This window comes from Salvia splendens, chromosome 3 (assembly GCF_004379255.2).
Source record: "Salvia splendens isolate huo1 chromosome 3, SspV2, whole genome shotgun sequence".
Taxonomy (NCBI): domain Eukaryota; kingdom Viridiplantae; phylum Streptophyta; class Magnoliopsida; order Lamiales; family Lamiaceae; genus Salvia; species Salvia splendens.
In genome coordinates, this window is record NC_056034.1 from 31,852,882 (window position 1) to 31,880,628 (window position 27,747).

The following is a 27,747-nucleotide window of genomic DNA, read 5'->3' on the forward strand; positions in this document are numbered from 1 at the left end:
TTAATTTTAATTTTTTCACGTATAGCCATTTTCTTCTAATTACTCATAGTCCGATAAATTTAAATATAATTGAATTAACATAAATGAAAAAAAGATTGGGGATATTGGAAGTGTCCATCATAGTGGCGGAAACAAAATTTTGGGGTTGTGGACAATAAATTTGGGGCTATGGACAAATTTTGGGGCGAGGCTATTGGAGTGTCCACTATAGGCGGATAGCCCCAATAGCCCCGCCCCCTTTTTTGTCCACAGACCCAGTTTATTTGTCCGCGCTCACAAAAATAATTGTCCGCAGCTATAAGGTGGACACTTTCAATAGCCCCAAAATTTTTAGTCACTTATCATTTTTTTTTCGTCTATATTAAATCAATTAGAATTATCAGAATGTAAATAACTAGAAAACGAGGTAATTAGGACCAAATATTCGTTGTATTGGAAACGGTAAAATTATACAACGAACATTTAAAATAATACAAATAAAAAAACCGCCACCGTCTACTCGGTGGTGGAATCGGATTCCTCTTCCTCTTCTCCGCCGCCTCCCCCGCTGCCGCTGGCCGCCCCAGTACAATCCTCATCAGACAAGCCTAGCTGGCGCTGGATCTCCCCTATGAGTTTCAAGTATATACCCTTGATGACCGGGTCGGTTGCGGTCTCGTAGAAACGGCAGTTTTCCTGCAGTTGTTTCAACAACTGCACATCTAGGTTCTCCCTCAAGACATCGTGGGGACCAGGGGCCATGGGTTGCGGTATAAGGGCGGGCTGCGGGATGCGCGATCCCGACGCGACCGACGATAGGCAGGAGGAACTTCCATCCACTCTAGCGCTTCGGATAGAGGCCTGTTGTCCCGGAGTGCGTGGGCGCCTAGAGTGTGTAGCGGAGGGCTCTTCGGTTTGCTCGTCGTTGAGGTCGAATGATTGTGAGCCGCTCCTGTAGTCCCTGGCTATGTTATGTCTAGTACGCTTCGCCCTAGGAGCTCCTGCCAGCTCTTGTGCACAGATGGCCCAGAATTTCGGACAGTGCTCGAGAACAAGATACTCCTCCTACATAGTGAACTTCGGCCAGCCTTCCGTGTTGAATTGGGCCATAGACATCACCTTCACGTCGGCTTCGCTTCGGCCACTCTCAGCACTGAGCAGGTTGTTCTCGTATATGGAGCTGAACCGCTTGGTGGCATGCAGAATCCTAGACCACTTTTTGCGGAGCTGTTCCCCGTCACGCGGTTTGGCGCCTCGAGGTTTGAACTCGTTGTATGCCAACAGGACGCGCTTCCAAAAGCTCCCCTCGGTCTGATCGGTGCCCATTATGGGGTCTGATGTGACGGCATCCCACGCCCGCGCTACCGCAATGGACTCCGCTTTGGTGTAGTGCGTGGCCCGTCCACCGCTAGCTGCTGCCGCCGCTACCCTCACTGCCACCACCGCTGCCCGAGCCGCCACCGCCATTGCAGGCGCCGCTGCCACCACGGCTGCCGCTTCTTCCGCCGCCCCTGCTTCCACCCGCCGCACTGGACCCGCCGACTCTCGTCGGAACGGGCGTATCCACGCGTGCTGCCGGCGTTTCCGGTACGCCTGGACTGAGCAGACCCATCATCGTCTCCAGTGCATCTTGATCTGCATCGGTGAAAGGAGATTGACTGGATTGGAAAGGGGTCTCCGGCTGCGAATGGTTGATAAGTCGCATTCTATACCTTGGTTACTGGTCAGTATAACGTACTTAATTAGATTATATCTGCAAAACAGTTGCTAGTGTGCAGGAAAAGGATCCTAGTCAGTACGAAAGGGTTCGGATAACTCAGGTAAAAAGAGCGCCAGAAGGGTGCAATACTGACCAGGATGCATGCCAAAAAGGTTTGAGGTGGAGAAGAAGGATTGCTGGGAAGGATCAACCACAAACAAGGGCAAAAGAGTCATTTCACAAAGAGAATCTATCCTAAAAAGCAAGGGCAGGCATCCCTATAAAAAGAAGCCACATGGAGAGAGAATGAGGATCATCGACTTTTACACTTAGTTAGGGTGCTCTCTCTCGGTAGATCAATTCCTTCAGCATAATCCAAAATCTTCTTGTTCCTCGCCACAACCATGGTCACCTGAAGTTCCATCAGTCCACCGGAGAATCGCCTTCCATCGTTCCAGCCAGTTCATTTCGTAGTCGTAGCAGTTTCATTGCCCGGAGTGGCAAAACAATCTTTATTCGCTTTCCTAGTTAATCTTTACTTGTTTTCCTTTCGTTGGATCTGTTGAATATTCAGTACTAGCTATCTTTTGAAGTGTTTGTTGTGATCCAAACGTTTTATGCAATGAAGTTATTTTTATGCATTTCTTTCGGTTTGAATCTGTTTTATTCTGCCTAGGTAGCTTAGATCTAGTTTTCGCGGTAATTTCTAAGTGTTGAAAGCATGATTTCATTTGGAGTTGCTTGATCTGAGATTGTTAGTTAAGTTTGTTGTTTAGATTTAGTTTCCGAAGTGATTAAATGTGAAATCCGAGTTTACGTGAATTCTGCCACCTTGCATGTCGTTCAGTATGTGTAGTTCTGGATTTCACTTGAGTGATCTTCGAATTTTAGAGGGTTAATTTGTGGATCTGAATTGTGAAGTTGTTAATCTGCAAGTGTCATCCATGGAAACTGAGTTTGTTTGATTTTGTGCATCCTTGTTGAAGAAGACAACATGCACATCCAAATTTGGGACCACTTTTGCTTTTTAGTTACTTTTGCTTTTGTCCTTTACTTTTCTTGCTGGTACCCTACAGACCTGACAGTGCAGCCACCAAACAACCACTTATTCTCTGATATTTCGTTTAGCCTTTTATAGTAACTAACTACTTTCCACATGTCCCTGAAACACCGTGTCCCCCGCTCTCACGTACACAGCCACATGTCAATCACTTTTACACCACCCAGTTAGTAGAGTACCACCTTTAATTCCTGTCTAGGTAGAATCTCAACCCAAGCGTGGTAGTTAACCAAACCCCTCCAGATTATCACCACAATTACCCAAATCGCATCCATCTCTGTGTGATTCGACCCTAATCTCCACTATACTAACCAGTAGAAGTGGGTTGAGGAATTTATTGATGTCAGGTTCAGGTTGGCTGGGATTTCTATCCTGATCAGGTGGATACACCCTTGCTTAACACGACACCGAGAACCTGCAGCTCATCAATAGTTAACCGCGTCGAGGTTGGGTCTGTAATCTCCAAACGCCAACCGACTCAAATTCCTCTGAAAAGGTTGGGGCGTGGGACTCGACCTCCACGGCTGAGATGGAGGAGGAGTTGGACTCGATCCTCACGGAGGGGGAGTTTGACTCCAACCCGACGGCTGGGAAGGATAGCCGCCATATCCCGACAACTAGGAAGGATAGCCGCCATATCCCGATTCGTCAGTGCCGGGTGATTCGTCGTCTCCACCTGCATTTTTAGAGAGTGAAAGTGTAGAGAGTGAATGAATGGAGATTGTTTGAAAAGAGTGTAAAATGGGTGGTGGTGGAGTGATATTTATAGTAGAATTTTCAAAAATAATAATAATAAAAATTAATGGGGGGGGGGGGCGTGTCGATCGCCGGCGCACTATAGGCCGGCGCTCCTATAGGTGCGGCGATCGGGGACCGGCGCGTCCTCGCACATAACTCGTCGGAGTGCCGTCTGCCCCAACAAAAATCGTCCGCCCCGGGGAGGACGCTCCCTCCACTATAGGCCGGCGGGGCGGTATCAGAATGGGGGCGGCCGGCGCACCGCCCCTATAGTGAACACCCTAAGAGTGTCCACAATAAGGGAGCCCGGTGGCGTCGCAGTTCCCTCTATTGCGGTGGACGAGGGCGGGCAAGGCGGTGGATGGAGCCGTGGGCACGCTCCAAGTACTCGGCGGGGACGCGGCTGAGTGCGAAGGGGGCGGCGGTGGGCGGTGCTCCTATAATCCTATTGCACGGTGCCGACAAGATGCGGCGAGGACGCAAAGGTGGGCCGGCTATGGGAGAGAGTGGCCACCTTAGGGTTGTATTTGCATTTTAGAAATCGTGGACACTCTAAAATTAATGTCCCTTTTTTAATTTGCATTTTATTCCAAAGTATGCGTCACATCAAATTTAGATCGAAGAGTTGTAAAAGTTTAAATGCGTCATCATTGACAATTTAGGGGCAGTAGTTCGTCTTTGAACATCTTGATAATGTTGTGTTACGTAAATTTCTTTCATAAGAGATGTAAAATAAAATTTAAAATACTATCCCAAGTTAATTAAAGGCGCTTCTTTCCAACACTTTAAGAAAATAAAAGTTTAATGAATTCAATAAAAATAGAATAAAGACAAGATAAATTAATTAATTAATAAAATTGTTTTTAGTCTAAAGAAAATGAGACTAATTCAATTTGGAAATCTAAAAAGTTGTTTCTTGCATAGAAGAATTTCTCTAGCAGATTTTGAAAAAGGCAAGTATCACACCTTAGAATAGAAAAGACTAAAGGCTCATTTTAGTCCTTAACATATTGCGCTTTTTTGATTTTGGTCCAAAACATTATCTTTTTAATTATTCGGTCCCTCACAAATAAAAACGGGTCACATTTGGTCCATTTTGGACGGTTCCGTCAAATTTGACGGAAATTCCCCCTCCAGCATCTCCGCCGCCAAGCTCCACCGTACCATCACCTTCGGTCCTCCTCCTCCCTCTTTCTATCTTTGTCAGGTCCTTCTCTCGCTCTTTTCTTCTCAATTAGAAGTTCCAAATTGAAACACGGCCTTCTCGGTGTCATCCCCCTCTTGCCTCAGAATCGATTTCGCGGCACCCTCATTTCTCCTCGGACATGCCGGCTTTCGACTCCCGCTGTTCTGCCGCTGCTGCTCACCGTCAAGTCGTCGTCTCGCCTCCTCTTCCTCTCCCTCACCCTCGACCTCTCCATCGACCACCTCCCCCTCGCCCTCTCCGTCGTCCAGGCACCCTCCGCTACGGCTGCCTCCCCCGCCGCAGTTCCACCTCCTCCTCTCAAATCGTGGCTGCGCCAACACCGGAAGGCGTCGTCGTCGCTAATTTTGCCGAAGATGAAATCGATCGGATACACCCCCTATTGCGGCACCTGCAATTACCTCTTTCTGACTCTTTAGAAAATCGGTTCATTTGGAGAAGCGGTGGAGGTGTTGAAAGTGATGGGGAGGGCGGGATGCGTCCCCGATTGCGACAACTACGGGGGATTGATTGCTGAGTTGAGCGAGGCGAGGAAGGTGGACGCCGTGGCGAAGGTGGTGAGGGAGATGATGTAAGGAGGGGGTGAGGCTGAGGGATCAGACGGTGACGACGGTGGGTGAGGCTGAGGGATGATGGAAGATGGACGTCGTGGCGGAGGTGGTGAGGGAGGTTTGGGTTTAGGGTTTTCGTCAAATTTGATGGAATCGTCCAAAATGGATCAAATGTGACTCGTTTTTATTTGTGAGGAACCGAATAATTTAAAAGATAATGTTTTGGACCAAAATAAAAAAATCGCAATATGTTAAGGAACAAAATGTGCCTTTAGTCAATAGAAAAATATACAAGATGAAAAGTCAATGGTGACTCAACAAACTTGATAGAGTAACTGGTACTCCCCCGTCCCACAAAAGATGTCACATTTGTGGGATGATACGAGATTTTAGGAGGTTTTATTTTGTGTGTTAAATGGAGAGAGAAAATATAATTTTTATATTCATGTGAGAGAGAACTTTTTCAATAAAATGGAAATGTGACATCTTTTGTGGGACAAACTAAAAAGGAAAGTGTGACATCTATTATGGGACGGAGGGAGTAGTAATAATTACTCTCTCTTTCTAATTCAAGATATCCACTCTAATTTTTCAGTTCGTCTCATTCAAAATATTCACTTTCTGTATTTAAAAACAAATGTCTCACCTCTCTCTCAATAAAATATTCAACTATTTTTTTCTCTCTATTTATTCCACTTAAAAACTCCTTAAAATCTCCTACAACTTAAAAATGTGGACATCTTAAATGAGACGGAGGGAATACGTTATTAAAAAAAAGTTAGAGCAAATAATAATTTTCATTCACTCAAATAATTACTTCTTCCAATATATTGAAGATAATGTCTTGTTTGAGTAAACATCATCATCAAAGTCAGCAACTTTGGATGCATCTGATAAAATATTGAAGTTTCAACGTTCAACACGCTCCACTCACCCAAACAACTTCAATACCAATAATTATTCAACGCTCAAACCAAATTTGAGTAAATAATCAATCTGGAGACTAGACCAGGTGAGTCTACATGGGCAAGATTGGGTGCACCATCAATGGAATACTGGATGATTCGAGATTCAACGAGCCGATGCCGTGGATCGGTCTCTACGTCGTAGCAGCATCCGCAGCTTGCGCCATAGCTATGGCCGTAGACGCCTTCCACGGCTTCCGCTACAGGAAGTTCTGGTTCCCTTGCAAGTTCTTCGCTCTCAACGCAACGACTCTCACTCTCATAGGCGTCGCGGTTAAGCTCGCAGTTGATCTCAACACGTCGATGCCCCAGGCCCATGATCAGCTGGCCAAGCTCAGCAGCACCGCCTTCATCTGCACGACCATAGGAAACTCCATGCCTTCATTAGGAGCCATGGAGACTAAAGAGCTCATGATGAATGTGGTGGCTCTTGGGATCCTTGTTGTCACTGTCATCGTCAACGTCTGCATCCAGATGGGCACCGGGGTCATTTACGTGTTCTGGTACGAGCATGCGGTCGTGATGTCTCTGATGGTCGTGTTGTTCGCGATCGTGATCGCTTCGTCGCTTGCAATTCCTGCAACCAAGTGTGTGTTGGATATTAAGTACAGCAAGAAGTATTCAGTGGCAATGAAGGAGCGCGAAACGACCAGTTGCAATGGCTCGATAACTCAGATTATGAGAGATGATCTGGCTAGGCATTGGATGATGGCGCATACCTGCAGCCCTCAGTTCGTGATGGGGCGTTTGGCGACTTGCACCGCCTCAGGGGCGTTCTGCCTCCTCACTGCGGTTACTCTGGGAGAGGCTGTACTTCGTAGCTACCTGATGCCGTGGTGCTTCAGATTCTGTGAAGGGGAGTCGGACTACAAGTGGTCGACTACATTGATACTGGTAACTCAGGCAGCTGCGGTCGTGGGAGGAACAATTGCCCCTGCAACAAGATGGTTCATAGCAATTAAGTTTAGGTGCCCGAAGAGATTGAAACACGGAAGCAAACACGGGTTATTATCAGTAGAGGGTTACTGGGTCCATAAGCTGTACCAACTCAGAGCGCTTCCGCTGGATTTGACAATATGCGGCCGAAGCAGTAGAAAGCTTGTGCATGCCGTAAAGGACAAGGTATTAGGTTTATGCATTTTCATCCAGAAAGCAATGGTGATCTTGAGCAAGATAGTCGGGCGAATATCAATCATCTTTGTTATCCAGTTAATAAAAATACATCGTTGCTGCAAGAAACTTGTAGGGTTGGTTAAATGCCACAATGCAATTGTGAACTCTGATACAGATTCGGATTCGAGAGGCAATTGCAAACTGGATCTCAGCAGTTATGTTCTGCACCTTGAAGGAGAGGATGAACTGGTAGACGTGATGATGGAAAATGACAGGGACGCTATTGGACACTGGGTTAGAATGGGGAGAAGAAAGCAGCCGAGACAGCTCACAGAACTAATGGAGACCCTCAATCCATCAAGAGGATTTGAAGGGGTACATAAATTTGACAGCTACCAGGTTCCTTCATTGGAATCTGAAGAACCTCCCTACAGCTGGGCTCTTCCTCTAGTGACGCTGACGAGTATTGCAGTTGCAACTAGTAACACCGACTTTGAATCCCTAAAAGGGCTGATGAAATCTGTGCATCAAGGCCTTAAATATGTTAGATTCATAGAAAACAACCATGATGTTAATGAAGACTTGACGAATGTCAAGAACGCAGCAGAGATCGTGTGGGGAGGGGTTGACCTTCACTACAGGTGGCTCGACGTGGATCTCCGTCAGTTGGCACTGCAGGAAAAGAGCCCAAGAGACACAATTCAAGAGCTTTCAGACATAGCAAAGAACATGTTTTCAGAGTTAAGACAGAATGACGCACTTGGTTGTTTAAAGTACACTCCTTCAAAGTGGCCCGTCAAGGTTTTGGCTGCAAATTCGATGTACAGAATATGCCAAACCCTTCTGCTTGCAACTGAAAATAGATCAAATGAATGCAGTAAGGCAATGTTGGAGAATCTTACCGCCATGATCACTGACATAATAGGCGCTTGCCTTACCAACTTACAGCATGCAATATCAATAAAATGCCATCAGAGTTCCATTGAACAGAGAGAGGAAAGCGTTCGCGGTGCTATTCTTCTACTAGGCAAAACAGAAAAGATATTGGAGATTCTTAGCACCTGCTCTTCTCTGAGTTCAAATCCAAACAAAATGGCTTGCATTAACAAATGGCGTGCAGTGGGCAAGGAGAATGATCTGCTACATCAAGAGTCTTGTTGTATAACAAGTAGTTCTTCTCCTGACTTGTGTCTCAACATCGATTAGAATAAAACAGTAGAGGAGTATGTATAGAGGCATTTCATTTGGCGTGTTGATCAAGATCAATATTTATAGTGTACACATTTATATAAATACATAAAGTTGCTGTTTAGCTTTGTGCATGTATAGGATAAACTTCTAAAACTGAAACGTGAAAATCAGTGTCATGTAAGGCAAGTAAAGAAACTTCCCTGTCACTTTATCAAATGCTAAGTAAGAACACCATTTAATTACATAAGCAAGTTTAATTCTTTCTCATAGTAAAGCTGGTTCACCATGAATATCAGATACATATCTAGGTGAAATGATGCTAAGACTAAGCCAACAAAATGTAAGATAGGATATAAAACATAAGCAACCATGACTTGAAAGCACTACCTGTCTATTGTCATTCTCTAAATATGAGATTTAACCTGCATGAAAAGCAGTTTCAATTTTCTTTAATTTTAGAAACTAATTAATTTCATACAAAGGAAAATAGCTGAAACTTGAAAGCACCTTTCTAGAGTGTTTAACCTGCATGAAAAGCAAACATCCATAAAAAAACATCCTCCATCCATCCCACTCTAAGCTACACGTTTACCTTTTTTGGGATGTCCCACTCTAAATGACAGATTTCTTAAAATGAAATCATCACTCTCTCTGCTTTTTCTGTTCTCTTACTTTATTCTCTCTCCACTAAACTCACAAAACAACCCTGCATAAAATCCCGTGAATAAGAAATGCTCCAATTAGAGTGGGACGGAGGGAGTATTTACTAGTTAATGAGCAAATATTTCCACAAACACAATTCAAGAGGAAATAGAAACACTACAAGACAATATACTAAAGCCTCAAAAAAACATTTCCATAGCATGAATAGATGAATTTGACACCCCAAACTTAAAATCGTGACATGTTTCTTCCTGAGGTGAACTAACGGTCAGTCTACAAACTGAAACTGTTCCTTAAGGATACGTAAGCAATTGCAAAATACAAATTATAGATGATAATAGTCTCACAAGTTAATTTGTGTTCTCAAGGTAAGCCCTTCTTCTTTTCATGTCCAACTACCTCTACAAGTAGGAGATTATTTTGAACCACAACAATGCAATTGTGATCCATTAGCTTATGCATTTCCCCATGTCCTTGCTATCTTCAGCCATCAGATTCCTATTTTGTCATCAAATCCAAGCTAATAATATTAGAAAGAAAGTGGGGTTAATACAGAGATGTTTTGTGTACATGCTTACCTATTTCAATAGCATAACTATTCATTGCCCTAAGCATGTGCATCACTTTAGGAAGAATTCCCAGAAACTGTAGATTGATTGCTTACATAGCTCATTAACACTCCAGGTGACATAGCTATAAACTAAGCTTTTAGTTTGGTGATTCTTAATACTAGAAGCAAAACATAGACCAATTTCAAGGACATTAACTTTAGTGTTCAATAATAAGATTATGGCATCTCCAGGAAAGAACCACAAACTTTCAAGTCAAATATACATTTTCACCAATCCAAAACTAAAACGAATAGCGTCTATTCATTGGCGTGAAAAGAAAACACGGCATCAGAGAAGATCTCAAAGGGATGATATATGAGCAAAAGAAGTGTCATTCCTTACAACTCTACACAATAAGTGGCAAGCAGTAATATCATTACCTTCTTAGAGTAATTTAGATAAGAATCACCAACAGCACAAAGCTGAACCAAGATGACGATCAACCGATGCCAAAGTATAGGCTAAACATTGGCTCCAGTACAAAGATTTCTTATCATTTATCCTTACAGAATCAATTTGGCATTAAAGCAAAACCATTAAACATATTGCAGGCAAAGGAATCACCAAAAGCTCAATGCTGAACAAACATCGGCTCAAATAGAAAACTTGATGATCATTCATCCATACAGAAACAAGTTAGCATCAAAAAGCAACAAAGCGAAACAACCAGGTAATCATTACTGAGAATCCAAGTTTTCATCCAATCAATTACTATAGATTACCATCACAATTTCTAAATCAACACACAAATAAATTGATTGAGCCTCAATACTCAACATTGAACACCAAAATCATCTTTATAAACACCTCAAGAGTTTTCAAGCCCTAATCTAAAAAAATAAAAGTGAACCCCTTCAATTGCACAAGGGTATCTAAATTGTAGGTATAAAACATAAAAATCAGATGGAAGGGAGTATGAATTGTGGTCTATTCATCATCGTCGCGCTTCTTGGGCTTGCGGTAATTCTCCTCGATGTGCTTGGCGATGAGAAGGCTAGTGTTGAAAAGCTTCCGAACATTAGGAACGTTGTAATTCTGGGCTACGTAAACTCCGCAAGCTGTCCCCACAATGAATGAGAAGCCGCTCTTTATGATGCCCATTGCTTCTTCGACTCTTCTCTGTATCTTGTGCAGACGACAGATGGTTATAGTCAACAATTCTTGGTCATGGATTAGTTATTTGGTTTCCTCTCAAACAAGTAGGGCTGTCAAATCGGGTACCCGCGGGTACCCGACCCGAAATTTTCGGTACCCAATCCCGAAAATCCCAAATTTTGCTACCCGATACCCGATCCGAAAATGATTTCGAGTACCCGGATACCCGATTCAGATATCCAGTCCTGAAAAATCGGGTACCTGGATACCCGATTAAAAAAAAAATAATTTCATCTTTTTAGTTATGAATCGATTAAGCTCAAATCATTTTTTTTCTTTTTCTTTAACTTCAAACTAACTACACCCCTTAAATTTAGTAATGAAATTAATTAAACAGTCATTAACTGGATGTGACTCTAATCACCACTACAAAGAAAAAAATGCAAAAATCATCAGCTGTTTACAATGAAATTATATACTAAGTACAACATAAATCCCTAGAACAGCTCCAAATTCATATACCAAAAAACTCTTTCTTTGCAGCTGAAGCTGAAACAGAAGAAACAAATACTCTTTCTTTTTCGAAAACAAGATCAGCCGACTCTATTCCGTACCAAAATACATTCACCAACATAAAATTATATATATATTTCGGGTTTTCGGGTATTACCCGATCGGGTATCGGGTAACCCGATACCTGAAAATCCCAATAAGCCAATACCCGATCCCGACCCGAAACTCGATTTTTCGGGTACCGGGTATCCAATTACCCGATTTTTTCGGGTTCAGGTATCGGGTATCCAATACCCGATATCCATTTTGACAGCCCTACAAGCAATCCAATTATATTTAAATAATTCGGATTTAAGATGCAAAAATTAGGTTTTTTTGTTTCACAAGACAGACAGTGTCAAGAAAGTTGTGTACTGCGACATCGCACTAATATTTCTAATATTTTACCAACCTTTCAAAATGATACTCCCTTCATTCACTCATAGTTGAGCCTGAATTTTTTGACATAAAGTTTAAGAAAATGATGTTTACTTGTTTAGTGTGTTAAGTAAATTGATAAAAAAATAAGAGATGAAAAGTGAGAGAATATATTAGAAAGTAAATAAAGTAGAGAGAATAAAGTAAGAGGGTATAAATAAGAATGAGAAAAAGTGTTATCATACATAGAAATGACTCAACTATAAAGAAACTCTCCAAAATAAAAAAATAACTCAACTATGATGGAACGGAAGGAGTACAAAAAGTTTCAAATTTGTAGTATAAATTAATCCCTATTTTTCTGTCTTCATTTGCCCATTTATCAACTTTAAATGTGAATAAAATTTTTTGTATAATTTATGCATAACTTGAAACGCTTGATACCAATTTAAAACATTAGTGGAACATTTTGTATGTATGTGATAATTGTCATTTGGAGTAAAATTTTTGGTTGAATTTTAAAAAAGAAATTATTTATAAAAAATATTTTTTATATTTAAAAATCAATTTTCATAAGTAAATTAATGCTAAAATTTCATAATAATCCATATTTATTTGTTGGCCTATGAATTGTATGAAACTATTCTTGGCTGTTATCTGTTATAGAGATATCCCTGAATGTTAGTACTTCATTTTTAATATGGAATAAATACTTCATTTTTAATATGGAATAAATGATGTTGAAGTATTTTTTTTTATAATTAAATATTTAGATCATTCATTCATTTTTTATATAATTATTTTATTTTGTATTCTCTTTTTCTTTATTTTTTATTATAATTAACTATCTTCATCTTCGTCTTTATTTCTTTTGTAAGAAAAATTTATAGCAAATTATAACATAAATTAGAACACTTCAATAAAATTTGAGGGTTGCAAGTTGCTCATAATATGTATTCTCTCTATCCCTCCGTATTAGAGGCATTTTTTGGGCATGGGATATAAGAAAAATTCTTTTAATTGGGTTAAGTAAAAGGAGAATAAAGTAGAAAGGAAAAATGTAGAAATATGAAGGAAGAATAAAATAAGAGAGAGTAAAGTAACAAATCATAAATGTACTGCTTTTTTTTCCAAAAAAAGAAAATAACTCAGCTATAAAGGGACGGAGGGAGTATAAAGGGACAAACATGAAGGGAGAATAAAAATAAGGACATTTTCCATTTTGGGATGTCCCGTAAAAATATCCCCTTCCATTTTTGGTAACTTCCTTTTCTCTAATAAGGTGGACCTCATTCTCCACTAACAATACTATAATTATTTTTTCTTTTTATCTCTGTCTTACTTAACTAATTATGCATCAATTCTTGTGCCGTCCCAAATGTCCATATTTTTATGGAACGGGGGGAAGGGTCTTGATCTATGTAAAACACATTCTTAATACAAAAATACAGAACCAAGCATACGAATGTCATTTTTAGGTCATTGTTAGCTTTTTTAAGGTCATTGACCATTAGATTAGCAAATCTCATGGTCAGGATTTGGTTTGGATTTTGTATTGAGATCAATTTTTGTATTGATCATTTTCCACATAGGGAGTATTATATTTGAATGTTCCCGTGCTGCTCATTTTTCTCAAAATGTGCAATAAAATAGCAAGTACTTCCTCCGTCCCACTTAAGATGTCCACCTGTCCATTTTAGTTTGTCTTACTCAAGATGTCCACATTCTATATTTGAAAATAAATCCCTCTCCCCTCTCTCCTCATTAACCACATTTTTCTCCACACTTTATCACACACAACTACTCTACCTAAAATCTCGTATCATTCAAGAACGTGGACATCTTGAATAGGACGGATAGAATAATATAAGTAGTACTAACCAATCTTGTTTAATATACTTCGTTTATTTCTCATTTCAAGAAGAGTAGTTAGAGTCCAATTGCTCAACTTAGGAGTTGCAAGTTGCAAGTGCAAGATGGCATAATTAACAACTTTTCCGAACAAAAAGAACTTAACAAGTTGACTAACTTCTCGTAGCATCAACAACCCTAGTTGTACATTGGGTAATTGGAATCATAAATCTTGACTTGGCTTGGTCTTTAACAACGACGACGAATCTAAACCTGATCAAATTGAGTCGTTGCTGGCTTGGTGTGTATATCTCTTTAACATTCTTTTATTTCATTATTAATATTTTAAAGTTGTTTTATTTTGGTTTATCAAGGCCAGAGAAAGATGAGAAGCCAAAGAAGGATTATGAGTTGGGCAGCCTAGTGAACCTCTCTACCTCTTGGAGTCCGATTCAGATGAAGGGGAAATGACCGTTTTGCAAGTTTTTTTTACTGATGTTACAACTGATGTCAAGATGGCTCTAACTCGGCACCTCATACAATAATGTCTAAGCTCCTTGGCGCTAGGACAAAGGCTCTGGAATGACCGTTTTGCAAGTTGACTAGCAAAACAATACAGTAAGTGGACAAGATCCATTTCTTTGGGATTTTGTGAGGAAGATTCTCCAAAACTGATAGAGTTGAAAGCCATGAACAACCATCCATACCCAAGATAAATTGGGGAGTGTTAAATAAATATGAAGATCCCTACAACTTTCTAAGTGAGTTTGAAGTTGTATAAGGTCAAAAGAACACAGTTTAAGCAATACATAACGAATCATAAGTAGTAAAATATGAAACTAAAAAATCCTTTTATTTTTCAAGTAAAAACACTCTCGCAAAATAAAATACAAAAAATAAAAATTATGATTTAATAATATATGCATAAAGAATTTCATTCCAAACGTCAGGAACTCCAGGAAGACACCAATGACAACAATCTGACCTGTTGGGATCTCTATCTTTGAGATGTACATCTTTCCAATCTCTTGTATAAACTGATTGGTAGGCATCTTGCCTATAACTTGATAATTGTGTTATATTCAAATATTGAACATTTACACCTCTTTCTTTAAGCTTTTCTATGGTAGATTCAACTGCATTCATCACATGTTTTGGATGACTTTGCCAATAAATATCATCAAATGTTGGCTCTCTTTTATTGTTGCATCCAACAGTATTGCCCCAAGGTGTTAATCTGTAATTTATGCATATTTAGCGCAAACCATACATAACAATTAACACATGTAACTATATTATTATTAAAAGGTACCCGATTGATTGAGGCGATGCACTTGTAAAAAATATCCTGGTTTTATTTCGATTGATATGATATTCCAACCAATTTGCCCAAGTATCTATAGCAATTTTATATGGACGTCCCGATGACTTCACTTTTTGGTAAACTGCATTAGGATTTTCAAATGAGCCCCACCTAATATCGACACATAAATAATAGTATAAAACAGATGTGAGAAAGTATCATATTTCAAATAAAAACAATAAATCTACACTATATATTTACATTAAAATGCAAGTATTACTCAACTAGTTCATACAAAATGTAATGATCTAGGTAGAACAAATTTCTCACAGGATTGTCATTTTGGGAAGCCACCACGCAAATGTGTCAAATATTAGTATATCTGCATCATTCCAATTGATCCCATGCTTTTCTATAGACTTAATCCGCACCGTACGTTGATTTTGGTTGTGCCTGTACTCATCATCACCGTCCGACTCCACAAGATAAGGGGACCAATAAAATCCAATGGTTGTGTTGTAATCCTTCCACACACACAATCTCAGTCAGAATAAATGAAAAATATATTAAAAATGAAAAGATTCTGCACATCAGATTTACCTCGACACGCAATTTTAACAGGTTTCCGTCCAACACGATAATTTTATTTGTGGTTGGTGGAAGATTTGGTTCAATCATACACATTAAAGATGTCCATTGATTTCGATTCAAGGAATCTCCTACAAAGATAACCTTTTTATTCCTTAATATCTCCAACAACGCAGTTCCATTAAACCTAATTTAACAAAAAAAATACTCTTGTAACATGGTCTAACACAAACAAACACACATTTATGAAAGAAAAACACAATCTGACACAAATAAACGTATGTATTATTTAATTACCTAGGAAGATCGCAATGATGAGGTTGCCATCTCCAATTCTGATATTTTAAATCCTCTCTCCCGTATCTCTCACAGGTAAAGTCATTCCCAATGAAAGTACAATCTTTCTCTTTATAAAGAGGGTATGAAATGTTGTCGTATATCCATATTCCAGAAGACAAATTGCAGCCATTTTGAGTTGCATTTTGTTTTACTTTCGATAAAATAAAATTGTCTGGGCTTACAACGAATTCAGCTTTATCTATTCGAATATAAGACGCAACAGTGATAGCCAACATGATTAGTGCTGGGAAGTAAAAGCAATTTACCATTTCCTTCAATCTTGCACTCACCATTTTCTCCTTTAGTCTTGTGAAAATATTAAGTTTAAATTGGATATATATATATACTACATGATATAATATGTTGGGGTTTTTACCTAGGTGAGTATTATATGATGCATGGGGTGTAGGCAATGTGTTAATGTGGTGAAAAATGTTATTGAATGTTATTTAATTGATGAGCTTATTTGACTTTAGAAAAATATTCTTTCTGATACTATACCATAATATCGATTGATATATAATTTTAAAAAATTATATATCAATCGCTTTTCTCTTGATTAGTTATAACGAAATCTAAATTTCCCATTTTCGTTATCACTCAGAGTTATTACGCATAGAGAATTTCACCATATGTGTTTAACCCCATCGTTAACTTTAGAAAGTAATTAAATTTGATATTGCACGTGACATTAATACATTATTGAGGCAACACTTAAGTGAAACATAAGATATTTATTTTTAATGATTTTTATCTCCCATCGAAAGAAAATTAAATTATGTTCAAAAGTTTTCATTGAAATTTGATGTTGGCGAGTGTAACTTGAACGTATTAAACAACACTAAAGTCTGATCGCAATAATTCAAAATTTTGGACTCGTCAATTTTAGGGTTGTAGGTGCATTTCTGGGGTCATGGATTTAGGAAAATTGTTTAGTTATTATTTGTAGGTGGATTGTAAAATGCTAGTATGCTCCTATATAAGTAGTAGTACAAACTCTTAAGAACAAATATGTGTATAATTCTAGTTGGTATATACACAGTATATCGTAATTTACAGTATATACCGAAATTTTATTATAAAACTTCATGTTGTTTTCATATCAAAATCTTTCTGTCAAGTATTGAAAGGACCTCAGGGCGCTTAGGTGTCGTTCAAGCAAGGATATATCCTACTGGCCAGGATAGAGATCCTAACTAAGCCTAGACCCTGGTTTCAAAAATTCCTCAACCCACTTCTACTGATCAGTATAGTGGTGGTAAGGGTCGAATCCCACAGAGATGGTGCGTTAAAACTATTGTGGTGATATTCTGGATGGTTTGGTTAGCTACCACGCTCGGGTTGAGTCTCTACCTAGGCAAGAACTTAAAGGTAATTTCCTACTGACTGGAATGGGGAAAGAAGTGTAGGGGTGCAGCTGTGTACGTGGAAATAGGGGGACATTTTTATAACAGAAAATATTTGGAAGGTACGAGATTCTATTTTGGGCTAGACAGAATATTCAGAGGGTAGTGGTAGTCATGGTGACTAGGCTGACAGATCTGCAGGTTATAACTAAAAGTAAAGGACAAAAAGCAAAAAGCATCTAAAAAGCAAAGTGGTCCCCAACATTAGACATGGACATCATCTTCTTCAACAACACAAACTAAAATCAGAAAATACTTCCAGATTCAACACGGAAACACAGTTTATCAATTCGCGAACACAGATCCACAAATAAGAACACCAAATCTGAAATCAAAACACAGAAAATGCAACTCCGCGTACTGGTCAGCAGGAAAACGAAAACGAACTCAAACAGACTTCACATGCAGCGATTCACTCACGATCAATAGTTCCACATTTAACTAAAGGAATTTTGACGGAAACAAAGAAAGGAAAGTTTCAGCACTTAAACACCAAGGAACCTTAGATCTAAGCTAACTAGGCGGAATAGGAAGGAAAAGAAATCAACACCATAACTGAAACGGAAATCAACTTCATATCATAAACACGTTCGGATCTTCCACAAGTACTTCAAAAACAGAAAATATCCAAAAGCAAACAAAGATCCAATGTAAGGAAAGCAAGTAAATTAAACTACGAAAGCGAATAAAAGTGTTTTGCCACTCCGGGCGATGATATCTCTAACTACGGTTCTGCTGGCTGGAACGGACGATCTGGAACTCCAGGAACATCTAGATCTTCAAGTGACCATGGCAGTGGCGAGGAACGAGATTCAGGACTGGGCTGAAGGACTGAACTCCGAGAGAATTCTACCTAAGAGTGATGATGATGAATTCCCCCCCAAGCTACCTTTTTCTCTCCAAGTGGCTTCCTTTTATAGGCAGGCTTACCCTTGATTTTTAGGGTAAGACCTTGCGGTGAAATGACTTCTTTGACCTTAATTGTGATTGAGCAGTCCCAGCTATCCTCCTTCTCCATCTCGAGCCATTTTTGCATGTATACTGGTCAGTACGTAATCGTCCTGACGCCCTTTTCACTTGAAGTGTCTGAAACTCTGCCTACTGGCTAGAACGCTTACCTTGCACGCTTAAGCAACTAGTTTTGCAGATATAATTTAATTATGCACATCATACTGACCCGTAACCTAGGCCTAGAATACGACTTATCAAACTGCTCACACTTACCACATGCTTGTCCTCAAGCGTGAAGAACAAACAAAAAGGAATAAGTCGAATTCTAGCCTGGTTACTCCCCTGACCGACTCTACCTAAACTAGACTCTATACTACAACGACACAAAAAAAAACACTTGGTCAAACATAGAAAAACACACAAACACAAATAAAAACTAAAACACAAAGATTGGGCTATATTTTCAACCATCCCTTACCTCGGGATCTGGTGCAATCTGGCCTTAGATAGCCTTGAACTTCTGCCACCCCCCATTCCTTCCTGGTCAGTACATCCGTTTGTCAAGATCGCCCAAACTCTCTGCCAAACACTAGATTCACTAAGTCTCTCATACCTCACGAGGAATGTTAGGACCGCATTCTCTCAATATGCTCAACCACGCTTGCTTCGGACTTGGATCTCACGTGCAGCTACTGAAGGGCTTAAAGGCTTGTAATGGGGCTATTGGGTTGTAGTGTTTTGGGGTAGATGTTCCTAAGGCTCTAAGTTTCAACATTTCTATTTTATTGATATGGGGGGGACTGTGTGCATTAGGCTTCTGATCAGTTGCTTCTTAGTTGGCGCTTCTGGCTTGGGTCTCCAACTGGTCAGTATCATCTTGTGGCTTTGCCACCCTTATTCCTTCTCTTTTTTTCTGTGGTCAAGTTTCTGACCATTTTTCTCCACATTCTTCTTTCTCTTTTTCCTTTGTGGCTTCGCCACCCTTATACCTTCTTCTCTCTCCCCTTTTTTTTTTTCTTTTTGTGGACCCGGGATAACTCCCTGGTCGATTTTTTTCCGAACCTTCTTGCCCAGCTGGAGTCTGCTTTCTTGTACATCTTTCTGGCCAGTAAGCTTCATTCGCCTCATGCCTTGCACGCACACAGCCCCAGTGGCTAGGGGTATTTATCTGGGTAACAGAGTTGGGAAAAGAGGTTCTAAAGGTGGTTTTTTTTTTTTTTTTTTTTTTTTTTTTTTTACGGATGGGGGGTTTCCTACTGCCTTCAGTGTTTGCTACCCGTGGTCACTTCATCCTAGGCAATTTGTGGCAGCCCCTCTTTCTTTTCAATATTTGTGGAAAGTGGTTCCACTTTAAGCTTATAACTCACATTTGAAGAGGGCTTTCGCGTTTGGCTCTAAGTATGAGCTTTTCTTTCATACTCACATCATCTATCCTGACTAGGAGGTACTAGGGAGGGTGGTTTCGGTTTTCCAGCATGTCCTATCTCCCTCAATTCCCTTCACCGTCAGCTCAAGACGGTTGAGTTTTAAGCCCAATCAACACACAAAATAAAAAACTATACTTACGGGACACAAACACAAAAACAAAAACTACACATATATACATACTCATCATACTGGTCATTGCGTCCCCCCTCCCACTTCACAAGTGTCTGCCCTCAGATAAGGCTGTGAAGTGGAAAAGGTAATGGCCAGTATGATGGACACATAGACAAACAGACAAAAACAACAAAATAAAACTAAAACTTCTCACACTTAGAGTATGGAATAGGCTAAGTGGGAGAAGTTTGAAAACCTAAACAACAACCAACAAAACACATATATACAAAACTCCTCACACTTAGGCCGTGCAACGGACTAAGTGTGAGTCAACATGCGTACGAAACAAGAAAAAAAATATAAAAACATGCCACACATAAATAAACACAGAAGTTTACCTATCGCAACAAAAACTAACACCAACAATTATGAAAAACTAAAAAAACAAACAGAAAGCTAAAAAAAACTAGCTTGTCAGGGTGGGGGGTTGGTCTAGCGAAGTCTCCTGCTCCTCCGTGGGGCAGGTGGTGTAGGCTGCTTTTCCAGGGGTTCCTCTTCCGTTCCAGTGTGATCCTCACTTTCCTTCGCCGGTTCCTCGGCTGCTGCCGGCACCTCGGTGTTCTCTTCCTCGGGCTCGTCTATTATTGTCTCTGGTGGGTGGGTCTCATCATCCTGGTCTCCATGGCCGCTTGTTCCTGTAGCTGGTTCCTTCTTCCGGCTGGTCACTTCTTTCAACAACACATCTATCACGGATGCCATCCGGCCCATCTCCGTGATCAATCGATGGTTTTCCTCTCCCAAAGTAGTCACTAACGTCTCCATAGCGTCTTGCTTTCGAGCCAATGTCCTCTGCTCTGCAGATCCTTCCAACATCCGTTCCACTACTCCCGCTAGCTTGACCATCTCTGCTTTCAATTGCTTATTCTCCTTTCTAACTTCTTCCATTTCCTTCTCCATTCTGGCTTGATGCTGTTCCTGGTCTGATGCCAATCCGATCATTTCTGCCCTTATCTATCTGCTTCCCTCCGCTATCTCCTCCACAGCTTTTTCCATCCCCTCTTGCCTCTGGTCGTGTGCCGGTGCTTCATGAGCTGCTGCCAACCGAGCAGTGGGTGTAGCTTCCTCTCCCATCGCGTAGAAGTGTGGCACGCCTTGCCTCATGTATACCGCATATATCAAACAATCCTGGGGCGTCCACCATCGTCAAGGGGGTTAAGTCTTCGTCCTCTGAAACGGTGATGTTGTTTTTCACAAAGATTCCCAATATATGGCAAAGGGAAATATTCCGTGCTGGGTGGGTAGCGATGAGGTGACATGTGTATGCAGTCCAGAACCCTAAATGCAACTTCTTGCCTCTCTTGGCACACCACATAAGATACAATTCCGTCATCGATGTCCGGACTGCCGAATTCGACTGTCCTAAAAGGTTGTAACCCAAAAAGAGTTGAACCAGGCGTAGATTAGGATCGTTTAGATGGATAGATCGGGAGATAGTGGACTGAAACTCTCCTGCCCCGGGGTGAGTAAGCTCTTCCCAAGCTACCTGGGGCTCAAAGTCCACATGCCTGCGGGGAATCCCCCGCTCCCTATCTCTCCACTCGGGCCCTATGGCCTCCTCCAAACTGCATATCCCTAGCCGAACAGTCCATTCAATCAAATTCATCATAATCTCTCCTCCAAATACTCTGAAACTGATACACTCTACATCCAAATCCGTTGTGACCTTGAATCGAAAGGTCGCGAAAAATTCTTTGGCCAAATCGACCGGAACATTCAAATTCTCATTCCTTAACAGCCATTCAAAACCCAATTCATGGAAAAGGGCGAGAAACGATTCCCGAACCTTTAATTCATCTAACGAGGGGAGATGAATTACCTTTCCACACTTAACCTTCTTGCCTTTTGCGTTCTTGGTGCGATAGATGGATTGGAGCTCCTTAGAGTCAAAAAATTGCATCCCCTCCACCACGTCATCTGTGAGCTCCACCGTCCAACGCTTATATCGGAGTGGTTCTGCAGGTGGATGCAATAGTTCCCGATGATCGTTAGGGAGTTGCTGCTCCTTGTACTCCTCATCTTCCATGGTCGTATCGCTATCGGATTCAGATTCTTCACTGATCTCATATTCACTGTCACTCTGTGTTTGCCGGTTTGATGGGGTCCTCTGGTCAGCCTCAGTGATCACGATGCCTGTGTTCACGGTACGCGGTTTTTTGGTACTCAGCTTGTTCTTCACAACGACTTTTCCTTCCTTTTTCTTTCTATCTGGTACCTGGCTTCCTCCTCAGCTTGGAGTAAGGCCTCGTCTTTCTCAGATCCATCAGACCTTCCTGACTCTGATGTGAGGTTCGGTCCCCCAGCCATTCCTTCCGTTGTCGTGTCCGGTTCGTTCTGTACTGGAGACACCCCTGTGTCTTCCTGATCAGTAGCTTGAACAGGTTCACCTTCAGCCTCTTTCGGAGTGGCTCGCTCTTCCTCGCTTGCGATCTCTATGGGTTCCTCCGCCGTGTTCGGTTTTGCCCTGCTGGAGGCCCACCTACCCAAACAACGTTGCGATACCCTCTTGGGCTTGGGCGAGTCTGCCTTTGGGTCTGCTTTCACCACCAGTTTTCGCCTGACCGGAATCGGTTTTACAACCTGAGGTGCCACTGGGGTGGGTGCTTCTACTTCTGGCTCTGCTGTCTCTGTTCCTGTGTCCTTGACTTCCGTAATCGTATTGTCCTCCTCTTCTTCCGGCTGGTGTGCCGGGCTCTCTGTCTCACTTACTCCCTTTGTTTCCGTGCTCATGCCTACTGCCTTCGAAGCGAGGTCTAGACCCTCAGCCTCCGAGGCAGTAGCTTCCGCTGCTTGGCCTACTTGGTTCAGGATGGACTCAAACTCCTCATCTGTCATCAACGACCGCTTTTGGGCTGATTCGTTCAGATCTATGTCCTCCCTCTCCACTTTATGAGACACCGGCTCCTCCTCGGGCGTCTTCTTCGCTTCGCCACTCCCCTCCTGGGTTGTCCCTTCTTGGCTGACCCTTTTCTTACGCTCCTCAGAGTCAGAGTCGTAATAGGCGGCGATAGCGTCGAGTTCCGCCGAATCTGGTACCGAGGTTTCCGACGGCGCGGTCGCCGAGGGAGATCCCTCCTCCGATTATACTTCTGTGTGTCTGACCGGTGCATGCGGAATTTCACTGGGTGCGTTTCCTATGCCCCCCATTTGACCAAAACCAGTCAATGCCGCCGTCCAGTCCCGAGTAGGGTCCTGTTGACGAAGAAATGCCATCATGGCATCCATGGAAATCATAGGTGGTGGCTGAGCGGTCGGTGCTGGTGGCGGTGGATTTTGCTGTGGTTGTGCCTCCTGGGTTTCTTGGCGGCGCGGTTTGATTTTCTTGGCGAAAGCTTTCTTCCCCTTGAGTGGAAATCTGCGATTTAGTGGTGAAAAGGTAGGGTTGAGAGTTGGGGTTGAGACTGATGTTTCCGCGAGAGAGATGGACAAGAGTTTCTTGAAAGTGAATTGAAAATGAGGGTTTGTGAGGGAAAAGTGTTGGGACGGTAAGTTTAATTCGGGTGAGAGAGAGCAGTTGCAGGTGGTTGTAACCGGTTATCAGGGGTAGCCGGTCGCGACGTTTCAGACGGGAAGGGCGGTTGAGGTTGCTGGCCTCTGATTGGTCCGCGAGTCTTTTCCCTCTGCTCACGCGCCATTTCTCTTGCTGTCACCCTGCAAAAGCTGCACAAGCTTTAATTCAAATTTTCGTCCTCTCCATAATTCCTCCTATACTTGCCTAAAAAGGGAACTAATTTAAATGGGCACTTAAATATAATTTTGAAATAGCACCAGATAAGTAATCTCTTGGTCAATGTGCACTTCAAATTAAAATTAAGGCCCGAAAATATTTTTGGATTTTTTTAGGAATTATCTAGCGTGCAAAGATCAATTACGTATTTACAATATTTACAACTTCCTTAGGTAATTTGGAATTCAACTTGGCCAGTATATGCAAACTATTTTCAAAGGGAAATTGGCCGCGCGGAATTTCAAATTCCTATCTTACTGATCAGTATGAAACCGATGTAAGTGGCTGTAGTGGAATTTCATCCACTACACCCACCTCGCTATTCTCCCTGAATATTTTCAACCTATGCCCATTTACTATGAAAGGTTCAGAGTTAGAAAAACTCCCTGAAATATCTACTGCCCCATTAGATCGGAGTGCAGTTATGATGTAAGGTCCTGTCCATTTGGACTTGAGTTTCCCTGGCATAAGCTTCAATCTTGACTGGAAGAGTAGTACTTTCTGGCCAACATGGAGCTCCTTAGTTCTCAGATTCCGATCATGCCATAATTTAGTTCGTTCCTTGTACCACATAGCGGAGTCGAATGACTCCAATCTAAGTTCCTCAAGCTCCTGCAGTTGCAGCTTCCTTTCCTCTTCACAGGCTGTAGCATCCATATTCACTTTCTGTACTGCCCAGTATGCTCGATGCTCGATTCCAACTGGTAAATGGCACATCTTCCCAAAAACAATCCGGTAAGGGGACATGCCTATGGTGGTCTTGTAGGCTGTTCGATACGCCCAGAGAGCATCCTCTAACCTTACACTCCAATCCTTCCTAGAAGTGTTCACCGTCTTCTCCAAAATTTTCTTTATCTCGCGGTTAGAGATTTCTGCTTGACCATTTGCTTGCGGATGGTAAGGGCTGGATAGTCTATGGTGCACACCGTATTTCTTCATCAAGGCTTCAATTGTGCGATTACATAAGTGTGTACCTTGATCGGATATGATCGCCCTGGGTACACCGAATCGGCTGAAGATATGACTCTTTAAGAACTTGGCCACTTCCTTGGCTTCACACGTGCCTGTGGCCTTGGTTTCTACCCATTTGGAGATGTAGTCTACAGCAACTAGGATATACAGATTCCCATAGGATGAAGGAAAAGGTCCCATGAAATCCATTCCCCATATGTCGAATAGCTCGCAAACTATTACGGGTACCTGCGGCATTTCATCCCGGGCAGATATTCCACCGGTCAGTTGGCAACGCTCACAGCTCCTGCAGAACTCGTACGCATCTTTGTTGAGGGTTGGCCAATAAAAGCCGCTATCCAAAATCTTCCTTGCCGTCTTCTTGGACCCGAAATGTCCTCCGCATGCTAATGAATGGCAGTGGGTTAAAACATCCCGCTGCTCCCAGTCAGGAATGCACCTCCTTATCACTTGATCGGACCCTACTCTCCACAGATAGGGGTCGTCCCAAAAGTAGTATTTTGCTTCACTCTTGATCTTCATTCTTTGTGCTTTGGTAACACTCGGTACTTCTGGAAGCTCTCCAGTTACTAGGTAGTTGGCCAGGTCCGCGTACCATGGCTCTTGCCCTACCTTCTCTTTTCCTTTCGCTGTATCATTCTGACCAGTAAGTTTCAACACTTCTTCCCAATCAATTTTTCTGGGCACAAAAATCACCTCACACAAATGTTCCTCTGGAAATTTATCATGCACTTCGTCACCGTTTCCATCTTGCACTATTCTGCTCAAATGGTCTGCCACCTTGTTCTCGACTCATCGCTTATCTTCCACCTCCCAGTCAAATTCTTGTAGCAAGAGTACCCATCGGATCAAGCGTGGTTTGGATTCCTTCTTGGCAATCAGATACTTAATCGCCGCATGGTCAGTATACACTATGACTTTGGATCCCAACAAATATGGCCTGAATTTCTCGAAGGAATACACCACTGCCAGCATCTCCTTTTCAGTGGTATCGTAATTCCGCTGGGCTTGATTTAAAGTCTTGGACGCATAAAAAATTACGTACCTCTTCCCGTCAATCTTCTGACCCAGCACGGCTCCTACCGCAAAATCGCTAGCGTCGCACATTACTTCGAAAGGATGGTTCCAGTCAGGAGCCCTTATGATAGGTGCGGATATCAACTTTTCCTTAAGAAGGTTGAAAGCAGCCTTGCATTACTCATTAAAGATGAATTCCACGTCATTCTGAAGTAATCTAGTAAGGGGCTGGGCGATCTTAGAGAAATCCTTGATAAATCTTCGATAAAATCCGGCGTGCCCCAGAAAACCCCTTATTCCCTTCTGATCAGTAGGGAATGGTAATTTGGATATAACATCTACCTTGGCTCGATCCACTTGGATACCTCTCTCTGAGACCACGTGTCCTAAAACTATCCCTTCGGCGACCATAAAATGGCACTTTTCGAAGTTCAAAACCAAACTCTTTGCGTGACATCTCTCCAAAACTATATCCAAATGGTGAAGGCAAGAGTCGAACGAGTCTCCGTAAATCGTAAAATTGTCCATGAATATCTCTATGCAATCCTCAATCAAATCGGAAAATATGCTCATCATACATCGTTGAAACGTACCTGGAGCGTTGCACAGGCCGAAAGGCATGCGACGGTATGTATAGGTTCCAAACGGGCAAGTGAAAGTGGTCTTGTCCTAGTCCTCAGGATCTACGTAAATTTGGAAATACCCGTTGTACCCATCTAGAAAGCAGAAAAACTTCTTCCCAGCTAATCTCTCCAACATTTGGTCGATGAACGACAGGGGAAAGTGGTCCTTCCTGGTCGCATTGTTCAGCTTACGGTAATCGATGCACATTCGCCAACCTGTGACTAGTCTCGTTGGGATCAGTTCATTCTTCTCATTCTGAACTACTTGGATGCCCGACTTCTTTGGGACCATGTGGATCGGGCTAACCCACTCACTATCCGGTACTGAATAGATAATCCCTAGCGACAACAACTTCAAGATCTCCTTCAATATCTCTTCGCGCATGTTAGGGTTTACCTTCCTTTGAGCATCTCGATGTGCCTTCGCTCCTTCCTCCAACCTAATATGGTGCATGCAGACGTCGAGGCTAATTCCCACTAAATCTGTAAGACTCCAACCAATCGCCTTCTTGTTCTTGCTCATCACGGTCAGTAGCCTAGCCTCTTGTTCCTTCGTAAGGCTGCTACTGATGATCACTGGATATGAGTTCTCCTCTCCAAGGAAGGCATACTTCAAATTCGGTGGCAACTTCTTCAGCTCAACTTGAGGTGGAAGTGTGTCTTCGGGTAGAGGGTTTTTCTCAATCTCTTCTTCTTTTTCTAAATCTCCCCCCGATGGTTCTTCTATACTGGCTGGTAGCTGAACCCCTGTGGCTCCAATGAACTCCGATTTCAGACAGAATTCCTTGATTGCTACTTCTATTTCTTCATCAGTCAACCCTTGGCTACTGATCAGATCACACCATGCAGCAGCTTCGACGTCAGCCTGCTCATAAACATCTAACGCTTGGAGTTTCTCCTGCAATAGTTCGGTCTCAAGAAAATCTTGGACAAGGGGGTCAATCACATCAACATAACACAAATTCTCAGAATCAATCGGTTTCTTCATGGCTTCATTGATATCAAAAGTGAATTTCTCTCCATGAAAATCAATGCAAATTGTCCCTAGCTTCATGCTCACTCATTTTGATCACATAAAAATGGCCTTCCTAACAACACTCCACTAGATTCCCTAGCTTCATGCTCACTCATTTTGATCACATAAAAATCAGCAGGATAGGTAAAATCATGCACTCTTACTAACACGTTTTCTAAAACTCCCTCAGGACTTATGCACGACCTATCAGCCAGTTGGATCAATACCCTAGTATTCGACAATCTAACTCCCTTCAATCGGTTATAGATAGACAATGGCATGACATTTATGGATGCCCCCAAATCACACATTGCATGTTTGACCTTCACATCTCCTATGGCTATGGGCAGAGTGAACATACCTGGATCGGCTCTCTTGGGTGGCAACTTCTCTTGCACTATTGCTGACGCTATCCCTTCCACCATAATCTTGCCATCCTTCTGGGCTCTCCCGGCTATGAAGTCCTTTATGAATTTCCCCAGAGGGGGTAGCTTCACGGCTTGGAGGAATGGTATGGTGACATCCAACTTCCCAAAAATCGACAAGTAGTCAACCGGGTT

At 41.9% G+C, this 27,747-nt stretch overlaps 2 protein-coding genes across 2 annotated transcripts; one reads left to right on the forward strand and one right to left on the reverse strand.

Moving 5' to 3' along the window:
• The first annotated feature begins 6,040 nt into the window (after nt 1-6,040).
• LOC121795680 lies at nt 6,041-8,621 on the forward strand. The gene has a single exon (XM_042194242.1). It carries the CDS (start codon nt 6,254-6,256, stop codon nt 8,513-8,515), a length of 2,262 nt encoding a protein of 753 aa, XP_042050176.1. The 5' UTR covers nt 6,041-6,253; the 3' UTR covers nt 8,516-8,621.
• Nucleotides 8,622-14,532: 5,911 nt separating this feature from the next.
• LOC121796870 (protein trichome birefringence-like 34) lies at nt 14,533-16,173 on the reverse strand. Its single transcript, XM_042195642.1, has 5 exons — nt 15,839-16,173; nt 15,554-15,728; nt 15,284-15,477; nt 14,963-15,124; nt 14,533-14,887 (listed from the first exon to the last, which is right to left on the reverse strand). Exons 1-5 carry the CDS (start codon nt 16,171-16,173, stop codon nt 14,554-14,556), a joined length of 1,200 nt encoding a protein of 399 aa, XP_042051576.1. The 3' UTR covers nt 14,533-14,553.
• Between the last annotated feature and the right edge of the window lie 11,574 nt (nt 16,174-27,747).

Excerpts from the sequence above, each read along its gene's own strand:
- LOC121795680 (XM_042194242.1), top strand. The coding sequence starts at position 6,254 with ATGGGCAAGATTGGGTGCACCATCAATGGAATACTGGATGATTCGAGA.
- LOC121796870 (XM_042195642.1), bottom strand. The coding sequence starts at position 16,173 with ATGGTGAGTGCAAGATTGAAGGAAATGGTAAATTGCTTTTACTTCCCA. Across the intron at positions 15,729-15,838 it reads CATCATTGCGATCTTCCTAG|GTTTAATGGAACTGCGTTGT; the intron begins GTAATTAAATAA and ends TTGTTAAATTAG. Across the intron at positions 14,888-14,962 it reads GCATCGCCTCAATCAATCGG|ATTAACACCTTGGGGCAATA; the intron begins GTACCTTTTAAT and ends CATAAATTACAG.